A 12,046-nucleotide genomic window follows, 5' to 3' on the forward strand; every position below is an offset into this window, starting at 1 on the left:
TTACCACTGAGTCACCAATAAATCTCCGAGTCTTTCTAAATTGCATGAAATCAGAAAGGCATTAAAACTCACTGAGCCTTAGTTTTTTTTATCTGTCAAAAGAGCTCCATGTCAATAGATATTAAAATCCTGTGTTCCTTTACCAGTTGAAATATCTAAAATGATTTTCTGGTGGTAAGCAGCAACTGTTTTATTCATGGGACTTTAGACACTTAAAAAATGTAAGCAATGTTTTAATACAAATTCTGCATAAAAAATAGGAGAACTAGCATTAGACAGCCTTCTTCACGTCTGCCACTTGCTCGGTGTGCAACCGAATAATTTACTAAGCTCCTTTCAGTGTCAGTTTCATTCCCTATAAAATAGGAAAAATAATTGCTGACTCACTGACTTGCTGGCATGCTTAAGGGCAAAAACATGTAAAGAGGCTTGCAGAGTGTCTAATACACAGCTTTTTGGCAAATTGTTGCTCTAATTATTATATTTACTGAAGGAGGGAAGGAGAGACTACTTCCTATAATTTTCTGAAGTCTAGTCAATGCTTCGTCACTTGCGTGAAGACTTACTCCATAGATACGTAGTAATAGGATATATTTGTTGGATTTGCTGTTTGTTGATCATATATTTAAAGAATAAGTTAAGGTAGAATCCTTTGATATTTGTTATTCTGTTTTAGTATTATCATGCCTTAGCAAGCAAGGAAAACCATACGTATCTCTTTTACTGGACCTGTATTTTTTTTGGGGGGGTCTTGACTTGCCTTTTCCATTTTTATATTGCTTTTATGTTTACAGAGGTCAGATGTGCATTTTTAACCTTCAAAACATGCAACTATTCATTGGAGGCTGATCCTGAAAACCGGCATTTATTTCATTTCTTCTGCTTCACCCCTCTGTCCTCGTACCTTTCTTAGATTTGCCAAACAAGACAGATTTAGATCCCTTTGGAAAGGGTGTTCCATTCCTTTTGAGGGAGTAGGGGGTTGGGGCAGTGGTGATGATACGAACAGCTGGTATTTAAAGCTCAAGTATGTCTTTTGAAATGTCATTTTCGCTCAATTCATTCCTAGTTTTTGCTGAAATCTCTGGTGGGGGACTTAGGGGTGTGACTTCAAGGTAACTTTGATTTGCAATCAGTTAAACATTTTGAGTTGTAAAAGAAACATATTGGGAAAGGTAAATTCAGTAACAAGACATGTGTTAGAATAACACGGCTTTGAAGATCAAGTGGCCTGTTATCTCCATTTTCATCTGTTTAATGTACCTAGTCAGTTCCATGGCTGATTCACAGCAGCCGGATGGGAATGCTAGGAAAGGATTTGCAGATTTTTGGTGCTCTTCTGCCACCTACTGGAATACTTCTAAATAGTCCTTTGTCTAAATGGTGAAAACTAGTTCTTGCCATATATACATATTTTAAAGGGTAGGAAATGTTATTCCCAGAAGAGAAAAATCAAATTATAACATACAGAAACACTTGATATCTAATGGTGCTCTATTTTATTATATTTATTGGATATGATGTGTGTGTGGAACCCAAAAGACCGTTCAATGCAAAAAAAAAAAAAAAAAAATTGAAAAATCTTGATACCTTCCCTTGACTGTCACATCTAAGCATATACCCTCATAATTCCTACTGCCATTTCACACATTTTTCTTCACCTGTTTTCCAGACCTTCTCCGTATGGTTCATATAAGTTTGACACCTATTGTAATGCTATTTGTATTAGCACAACCTCCTAATATTAAATAGCTTTCTAGGGAGCTCAATGGTGAAGAATTCTCCTGCCAATGCAGGAGATGCAAGAGATGCAGGTCAATCCCTGGGTTGGGAAGATCCCTTGGGGGAGGAAATGGCAACTCTCTCTAGTATTATTGCCTGGAGAATCCCATGGACAGTGGAGCCTGGCGGGCTACAGTCCATGAGGCCACAAAGAGTTGGACACGACTGAATGGGCACATACATATAGCATTAAATAGGTAGCTGTCATACATAAGTTAGTAAGTGCTTTAGGCAGATATTTTATTTGCTTTTCCAGGTCTGTTTGATTCCACTAACAGTAGGTGGTTGCTTCCTAATCATACACAAACTTGGGTATAAAGAGAGCTGCCTGCCTACATCCCACAACACAGGGAACCGCACGAGCTTCGTTGGCCAATCAGACCCCTCAGTGGCCAAATGCACTGACCAGATGGCTAAGTGGTGACATAGTTGAATATCTCACACCACCCTTTTCATCAGGTCTTCTTGTTTAGTGAAAAGGATTCGGCAGAGTCCCTTCAGCCTGTGATTTTGCTAACATTCTGATGCATGAAATGCAACAGACACTTGAAATCACTGTTTACATAATTTTGGAAGAATTGCCAATTAGGATGGGACGTCAACAAACCATACAGACATTTGGTAGTTTAGTCCCCTCTCAATATTGACATAATTTCAACCTTCCTCTACTTTATCATTTTTTGTTCGTTGTAGTTTTTGTTTGTTTTTGGCGTCACCTCGGGGCTTATGGGATCTTAGCTCCCCCCTGCCAGGGACTGAGCCCTCAGCAGTGAAAGCGTGGAGTCCTAACCACTGGACCACCAGGGAATTTCTATCCTCTCTTTATCTCACGTGGGGAGATAACCTCCACACAAGTATCTGTTGTGTACATTTATGGAACAGTCATCAGAGGACTTTTGAGCGTGGATATGTCCTTTAGAGGGGCTTCCCTGGTGGCTCTGTGGTAAAGAATCCACCTGCAATGCAGGAGACCTGGGTTTGATCCCTGGGTCCAGAAGATCCCCTGGAGGAGGGCATGGCAACCCACTCCAGTGCTCTTGCCTGCAGAATCCTATGGACAGAGGAGCCTGGGGGATTCCAGTCCATGGGGTCGCAAATAGTCAGACACAACACATACTCACATGTCCTTTACATATTACTTAGATTTTTGACTAGTCTACTTCATGTAGATGGTCTTTATATGTGTTCCTACTTTGCAAATTATAGCTAAATTCTAAAAACTAATTGAAATATTTTAAAAAATAATTGTAGTCTAGTGGATATGGCTTAGGAAATGAAAGTGTCTTTTCCAGTTACATTGCGGTAGTGCCTGAATATTTTCTTAAATATTTATGTATAATGAAGATTATATATATGAAAGTGAAAAGTGTCAGTTTTTCAGTTATGTTGGATTCTTTGTGACTCCATTGACTATAGCCTGCCAGGCTCCTCTGTCCATGGGATTCTGCAGGCCAAGAAGAATACTGGAGTGGGTTGCCATTTCCTCCTCCGGGGATCTTCCGAACTCAGGGATCAAACGTGGGTCTCCTGCATTGCAGGCAGATTATTTACCATCTGAGTCACCAGGGAAGCTCATATTATATAAATAATGTACAGTTTCTATCTGTCTATAAAATCAGTTCAGTTTATTCGCTCAGTCATGTCCGACTCTGTAACCCCATGGACTGCAACATACCAGGCTACCCTGTCCATCACCATCTCCGGAAGCTTCTTTAAACTCATGTCCATTGAGCTGGTGATGCCTTCCAACCATCTCATCCTCTGTCATCCCCTTCTCCTCCTGCCTTCGATCTTTCCCAGAGTCAGGGTCTTTTCCAATGAGTCAGTTCTTCATATCAGGTGGCCAAAGTATTGGAGCTTCAGCATCCGTCCTTCCAAGGAATATTCAGGACTGATTTACTTTAGGATGGACTGGTTTGATCTCCTAATACAAGAATATGTTTTATTTTGAAGAGCAAACCAGGGAATGTAATTGAAGGACCCTCCTCACTGATACACCTCTGATGGTGTTTCTGAGGGGAGAGGGTTTTTTTCAGATCTGTTCGTCCTCAGAAAATAAAATCTCGAGGCAGGAAGTAGTTTAAATACCGGCGCATCCATTATGCTACCCTCTCACAAGGTCAGCTGCCTGTCTTTTGGGGGAGAACCGACAATATCTTTTTATTCAACAGTTGTTTACTGAGATGGCGGATGGATCCACGCCTTGCTCCGTGGGGTGGAATCCAGTTCTCATCATGCCAGTACGGTAGCTGATCGTAATCCCTGAGCTCACAGGCTAAATGTACCAAGAAATGCTCTCCAACACCTCCTCCACCCGCCAGCCACCAGCACTGGGAGTCTGCATTAGGTGATCCTCATATTCTTCTTTCAGAGAAGGCAATGGCACCCCACTCCAGTACTCTTGCCTGGAAAATCCCATGGACAGAGGAGCCTGGTAGGCTGCAGTCCATGGGATCAGGAAGAGTCGGATGCGACTGAGTGACTTCACTTTCACTTTTCACTTTCATGCTTTAGAGAAGGACATGGCAACCCGTTCCAGTGTTCTGGCCTGGAGAATCCCAGGGACAGCGGAGCTGTCTATGGGGTCACACAGAGTCGGATACGACTGAAGCGACTTAGCAGCAGCATATTCTTTTTTATGTCATATTTCCTCTTGTCCGTCATCACAGTGTATGGCTTTTCTCTTTCTTTTTTCTTTCTTTTCTTTTTTGTCTATATCTCACATTGGACTAAGTTCATTGAGGGCAGAGAATTTCTTTATCTTGATCATATTTTATCCTAGAACGTGGCATAATGTACAGAGCATAGTAAGCAATCAATACTTATCATCTCAATAAAGGAATTCGTTTGGGAAAAACTTTCCAGAAGTCCTTTAAAACTTTTTTTGCAGACTTGAAATTAATTCCAACAGTTCTCCTTTAGTCTATTATTTTTATTTTACCCGAGAATTCAAAAACTAATATTAATACTGTAATTTTGACATACTTGGGCTTTATAAACGTGACGTTAAGAGAAGAGCTATGAAATGAAGCAACAGACAAACAACTAATCTCAAAAATATACAAGCAACCCCTACAGCTCAATTCCAGAAAAATAAACGACCCAATCAAAAAATGGGCCAAAGAACTAAATAGACATTTCTCCAAAGAAGACATACAGATGGCTAACAAACATATGAAAAAATGCTCAACATCACTCATTATCAGAGATATGCAAATCAAAACCACTATGAGGTACCATTTCATGCCAGTCAGAATGGCTGCAATCCAAAAGTCTACAAGCAATAAATGCTGGAGAGGGTGTGGAGAAAAGGGAACCCTCTTACACTGTTGGTGGGAATGCAAACTAGTACAGCTACTATGGAGAACAGTGTAGAGATTCCTTAAAAAACTGGAAATAGAACTGCCTTATGATCCAGCAATCCCACTGCTGGGCATACCATTGAGGAAACCAGAAGGGAAAGAGACACGTGTACCCCAATGTTCATCGCAGCACTGTTTATAATAGTCAGGACATGGAAGCAACCTAGATGTCCATCAGCAGATGAATGAATAAGAAAGCTGTGGTACATATACACAATGGAGTATTACTCAGCCATTAAAAAGAATACATTTGAATCAGTTCTAATGAGGTAGATGAAACTGGAGCCTATTATACAGGGTGAAGTAAGCCAGAAAGAAAAACACCAATAAAGTATACTAATGCATATATATGGAATTTAGAAAGATGGTAACAATAACCCTGTATACGAGACAGGAAAAGAGACACTGATGTATAGAACAGTCTTTTGGACTCTGTGGGAGAGGGAGAGGGTGGGATGATTTTGGAGAATGGCATTGAAACATGTATAACATCATCTATGAAACGAGTCGCCAGTCCAGGTTCGATGCACGATACTGGATGCTTGGGGCTGGTGCACTGGGACGACCCAGAGGGATGGTATGGGGAGGGAGGAGGGAGGAGGGAGGAGGGTTCGGGATGGGGAACACGTGTATACCTGTGGCAAATTCATTTTGATATATGGCAAAACCAATACAATATTGTAAAGTTAAATAAAATAAAATTAAAAAAAAAAAAAAAGAGAAGAGCTATGGTTTAACCGGGAGAAAGGTACTGAAAACTGTGACTATGTGAATGTGAATTAACATAGAGATGCTATACACGTATATATATATATATATATATTTACATATGTATGTGTGAAATTTGAAACTTTCTAAGAGATGTTTGTTTTCCTTTTTTCAGGAAACTCTACCCAACCTTCTACTCAAGGTATTTACATTTTACTTATTTTACTTTTTGTTGCTAACTTTGTTTATTTAATGTTGATAAACTTTTCTGTGATATTCTAGTGAAATCGTTTTGTACAGACAAGCCTTGTAATCATGAGTGGCCCTTGACATTCTCTTGTTCTTAATATTCCTACTTGTAAGATATAAAGTTGGATAACTACCTGAGCATATTATTATTTGTAGACGAATTACTGTGTATAAATTATAGCTTTTCTTACACCTGCCAGTAAACCATACGGCAAGTTTTCAATCTCTTTTTACATTTTATCACTATAAAGACAGCAATTTATTTTGGTCAGATTGCAGAGCTTCATAGTTAGGGAACTATATGATAAATTAGAATTCTAAACATAATTTTATATATATATAATGTATAAATTCCTGCAACAGTATTGACAATATTGAGATATTTTAAATAATCATTTCCAAGTTGTATTGTCACACCTTAACTGTTTTAACAAGTGTCCTAATCCTGAGGTAAATTAAATTTAAGCAATGAAGATGCTGACAATTAGTTCATATATTTCACATGTCAAAGGAGAGAGAAAAATTGGGTTACATCCAGTTAAAAATAAATTACACTGGTTAAATGTTATTGTTTTTGAAAATATGTTATAGATACCCTGATTAATCATTAAGAAGATAGGTAATGTCCCTAAGATAACCCTGGTTTAACAATTATAGAGCACAGCTCTAATGAGGCACATTTGAAATCTCCTCAGAATTGTTTGTTTTTTTTTTTTAAATTTTAATTTGGAGGATAATCACTTTACAATACTGTGATGATTTTTGCCGTCCATCAACATGAATGGGCCACAGGTATACATGTGTCTGCTCCCTAAAGAAACTTTAGCCCATGGCAGAGAGGTCTTATAAATATATGAAAGTCATTGAAGCATAGCAGATTGTGATCAGTTTATTCCACCTACTGACATACCCACCTTTTACAGAAGAGTAAGTTCGTCTCAATCACAGAAACTGGTTACTTTTGCCGGAAGGGATGGGAAGGGGGTGGAAAGGAGAGGGAACATTTAAAACAGTAGGTGACCCTCACCTTGAGAGAGTTTCCACGCTCTCTGCACGGAGCCATCACAACAAGCCTCCAAACGGTGAACCCGAGTAAGTGAAATAGTGGCCCCCGACGCAAGCCAGAATATTCTCTCCCAAGTACGAGAATACGATCAGTGGGAACCAGGCTCTTTTCCTGAAAGCAGAAGGGCTCATTGGAACCTTGCCGACACCAACGTTAGTTTAACCTAAAAACAAGACGCTGGTCAAGTCTAGTGTGATGGATGTGGATCAATGTTATTGGGCAGGATCTTCAGCTCCTCCCTCCCTCGTTTCTTCTCCCCACCCCCGGCCTCCTCCAGTCTCCCCCCAGCCCCACGCACGTCCGGTCACTCGACATTTGGCAATGAGAAACCCCAAAGCTTAGATTTAGCACCTGACGCTGAAGACAGGAAGGTGCCACTTATTACTCAGTTGGACGTCTTGGCGTGTCATTGTGGATGAACGTTTGTTAATTAAACTCCTTTATTTGTGACGTCCTAGGTTATGAAATTTTAGGGTTTGGGACCTTTCTTTGGCAAAGAACACGTGGAGCAACTGTACTGTCTCTTTCTGTAATCACAGACTAGTTCTGTGATCTTTCGGGCGCTCTAGCCTCGGGGCAATTCCATGTGACTCAGGCAGATTTCATGGATATTTGGTGAAAAATGGATTTCACGTCACCTTCAACATGGATAACTGAAGCTGCGAATTCCTTCCGTCGTTGCTGTTTCTGTTTTCTTAATCCTCTGCTCGAATCTTCCATTTCTGTTCTTAGTTCTGTCCTGCTGGTCGCTGCGCCCCCTCCTCCCCCCCTGCCAGTCTCTCCTTTTTCCAATATTTTTGTGCTAGTCTTACTTGCCTAATCCTGTTGAACTGAATGAATCAAAATGCTTGTGTGATAGAACTCAATTTTTCATGAATTAGATATTGCATAACATGAAATTTGCTATTCATAGAAGTAAACACAGGTTAAACAGAAAATTCAGAAAAAAATGGATCTCTATAATCTCAATAGTCAGACATCACCATGTTGTTTTATTTTTTTAAACAACGGGTGTACTTCCGCGTCCTCTGAGAGGAGGAAACCTGCTCGCCGAGAGCGCACACGTGCCGAGATCCCCGGCACACAGCGCCTGCTCGCCCTGCCTGCAGCCTCTTCCGCTGTGCGCTCAGCTCTGCACCGTTCTACTCCACCGCCCCCTCGCCACATTTTTCTTTTTTCTGAAGTGAACTGAAACTGGGGGAAATGTTACCTCAGCATCTCAGATTGATGTTTCATTTGCTATCATGAAAAAAATTATTTTTGGAGACTTAGGTCATTTATATATTTGTGAACTTTGTTTTCCAGTCTTTTACTCACTCTTTGAATTTTTTTCCATTTTATTAATTTTTTAAAACTTTTTGTTTTGTATTGGAGTATAACTGGTTAAAAATACCGTGCTAGTTTACAGGTAGACAGGAAAGGGACTCAGCCATACATATACATGTATCCATTCTCCCCCAGATTCCTCCCATCCAGGCTGCCACATGACACTGTGCTTTGTTTGAATCTGATTGATTTAAAAAATCAGTGTAGGCATCTGGAACGTTTGTCTTTCATTTTTTATCTCCTGGTACCCTAGCCCTCCTAATGAACCCCTTCCAACTTTATTTTTCTTTATCCTTTTCCTTGATCAGTCTTTATGGTTTCTTTTAATCATCTTCACATGTTGTGTTTCATCCTTCTGAACCTGAGTGCTTCGGACAGAATCCACCAGTGAAGTAAGAGGCGGGGAGGGGGTCACTGCTTTTGATTCCATTTCCCTGTTTTCGCCTTTAGCCCCCGTTTTGTAGCTTGCTTTACATATGTCTACGTATTCTATCTATTCCTCTGCATGCATCTTTATTTGTATACATGTGTGTGCACATATGTATGCACACACACACCCCATATACACATAAATACCATGGCTCCTGGCAGTATGGTGTGTGTATATATTTACGTATATGCTTTTGTACACATGTATGTTTATGTACACACAGTAATGGGCGGGGGAGTTGGCAGGCTCAGACGGTATGATCTGGGGTATGACTCACGTGTTTCTTTTCTCCTTCCTGCATCTCCTGTGAACATGACGGAACACAACTGAAGAGCCCTCTACTCCGACTTCAGGTGGCCCCTTACCTGCTCGCACCACTGCATCCTCACCCGCAAACACCTCTAAAGGAGGAAAAGACTCCTCAGAGATCTCGCCTCCTACGAGTCCAGACAGTCTCATCACGAAAGCACCCCCGACCTCTTGGGGAAATAATAGCACTGCTGTGACAGGTTGGCGGAGATCTTAACTGACACGGGATTAGGAAAACTCGTCTCTCTTGCTCTCTCTTTAATTTTAAAGTTATCAGAACAGTTTGCCTTTAAATTCTGTGTTCAGTGTCTGTGTATGTGATTTCGCTGAAGGGTGTGAAGTGTAGAAGCTCGAGGTTTCAGTGGAATGTTGGTGGACTAAAGTCACGAAGCCTGTTCTTGGGGAGAAGGGGGGAGAGGGAAGCCCCTAGGTAATATCAGGGTGTGCATGGATGTGGGGGTGGGTTCTGAGTGTCCTCTGGCTTACGTACAGCCTCATTTTCCTGGATCCTGCTCCCCTAGACTTTCTGTGGCCCTCCAAGAGTCAGAACATCCCCTTTCAGGTTGTCAGTCTTACCCTTCTTGGCTTTTACTCTAAAGTAGAGCTTTTCTTGGTTCAATCCCAGCTTCTCAGTATCAGAAAATCACTGGAGACAGACCTTTGATTTTATTTTTTTTAATCACACTGAGGGTTAATAATATAGCTTTGTTCTTGGATTTCTTTCAGACCTTTGTTTTTTTTTTTTTAATCACACTGAGGGTTAATAATACAGCTTTGTTCTTGGATTCTTCTTCTTGTTGTTTTTTTAATTATCTAATTAGGGCCGTGAGTCCTAACAGTAGAATTGAAGATAACAGGGCCATGTTGGTAGCAAAGTGACAGAGTGCATGGGAGGTGTTTCTGCCGGGGAAAATCTCTGAGGTTCCTAGAATCCAGGGACACCAATGAGCTGCTGGTTCTCTGTTTAATGTTAGGTTTGCAAGTGTATCTGCCGCGTAAACCGACCATCCTGAGGATTGTTCCTGCTTTTTGCCTTAATAATGTGCTGGGTGCCACTTTCTGAGGCAAACTGCTTAATAGACCTGCTCTGATTAAAGAGAAGAAGAAATTTATTTGTTCAGTTAGGTCATCAGTCTTAGCTTGAAACAGAAGCATGGGTGGCGCCGTCACAGACCCGTGGTCCACGGCACACACAGTTTTGAGCACCATCCCAGTGAAGTTTATTGGTTGTGGTAAGCAGTTACATCAATTGCAGTAATTTATATTTAATCTTTATACCATTTTCCCCTGCAACCACAGGGCAGGCATGGTGGCTGGGACCTGCCTAAACATGGCAAGCGTTCAAATTCCCTTTAACAAAAGGAATGTGAGGATGAGGGAGCTGATGTCTAGTTCCATGCTAAACTTTGTTAATGACTGAGTAACAGCACAGCGCACAAAGTTTTCTATTTCAGACATTCCCTACTTTATCTCACACACACCCACAACATTACTACTTTTTTATTTCCACAATTTCCCCCCAAAACCATTAAAGCCAGAGATTTACATATGAAGCAAAGCTTGATAAAAAAGGTTTAAAAGGAAATGGATTGGACATAAGGATGAATTCTTTACAAATACTAACTTGCTCTGGCACAATAATACTAATGGTTAAATTAGCATGGAAATCTTCATATACTTTCAAACAAAACACATTTTCTTCTCTGAAAAATAATCTTGGCAATAATCAAATTATTATTTTGAAGTATTAAAACCATTCCTTTGGGATAAAAATTATGACAGGCAATCCATGAGCTTTAAACAGCCACCCCATTTCACTGACTCCAGCTGTCGTGGAAACTTTTCCAGGCAAGAATACTGGAATGGGTTGCCATTTCCTTCTCCAGGGGATCTTCCTGACCCAGGGATTGAACCCGTGTATCTTGCGTCTCCTGCCTTGGGAGTTTTCTCTACCACCGAGCCACCTATTGTCATTCAGTTGCTAAGCTGTGTTGGACTCTTTGTGACCCCATGGAGCCACCTGGAAAGCCCTAAAAAGATCTGGAGATTTAGCAAATCCACAGATTCAAAAGTTGTGGATGGAAGGACTTTTCCCAAGATGCTTCCCATCCATGAATGAGGGCAGGCGTGATTGTCACACAGACTTGTCTGCTTTGTCCCACCAGGGACTTCTGTCCCTGTCCCCGTGGCTACGTCCACTAATGAAAAATCTGTTAGGATCAATTAACCTCATTAAATTGTGATTGCCACTCCTGTGCCATCTCTGAGATCACTCCACCGGGAAGAGTAGGTTCCCTTGAAGAGGGAAGGTCATGGATGTCTGGGCCAGGAAGACTGAGGGCTCTCAGGATGCCCTGAGGACTAGGGACCCTTGGGACGGACAGAGAGAATGAGCCAGTGAGTGGAGGAGGAGAAAAGGGTGTGCAGGAAGCCTCAAGTCAAGCCTGACCGATTTCAGAAGGGCCAGTTGTGTGCCTGCCGCTTTTTTGAAGGCTTAAAAAACAAACAAACCAAGTTTCCACTCTTCTCCTGGTTCTGTGGGAAGCTTCTTCTGAGGATCTGGAACTGAAGAACGGATGTTTACGTTCTCCATTCTGGAGCGGCTTTAGTTAAGTTTGGGGGTTAAGGGGCTTCTGGAGCCTGAGCTGAGAACTCAGACCCAGAATCTGGGAAAGATGCGCGTTCAGTTCTGGCAGGCATGGATGTGCATGATGGGAGGGAGCCTGCGTGCTCACGTCAGAGCCATCGGGGGACGTGCACGTGCGCGTCACACACCGACACACCCAGCATCTAACTGCAGAAGCGCAGCCAACC

At 41.4% G+C, this 12,046-nt stretch overlaps 1 protein-coding gene across 11 annotated transcripts in view; it reads left to right on the forward strand.

Moving 5' to 3' along the window:
• Positions 1-12,046, forward strand: part of PTPRC (protein tyrosine phosphatase receptor type C) — a 129,643-nt gene that overhangs the window by 50,824 nt on the left and 66,773 nt on the right. For 3 of the 11 annotated variants that reach the window (XM_070768727.1, XM_019976495.2, XM_070768730.1), the window contains exon 2: positions 6,028-6,054. The exons of 6 other annotated variants lie outside the window; for them this stretch is intronic. In XM_070768727.1, the coding sequence (XP_070624828.1) occupies positions 6,028-6,054 (27 nt within the window). Of the gene's footprint in view, positions 1-6,027; positions 6,055-9,255; positions 9,433-12,046 lie in introns of all 11 variants that reach the window. 2 more of the 11 variants (XM_070768726.1, XM_070768725.1) reach the window with 1 other exon arrangement.

Source organism: Bos indicus, chromosome 16 (genome assembly GCF_029378745.1).
Source record: "Bos indicus isolate NIAB-ARS_2022 breed Sahiwal x Tharparkar chromosome 16, NIAB-ARS_B.indTharparkar_mat_pri_1.0, whole genome shotgun sequence".
Lineage (NCBI taxonomy): Eukaryota > Metazoa > Chordata > Mammalia > Artiodactyla > Bovidae > Bos > Bos indicus.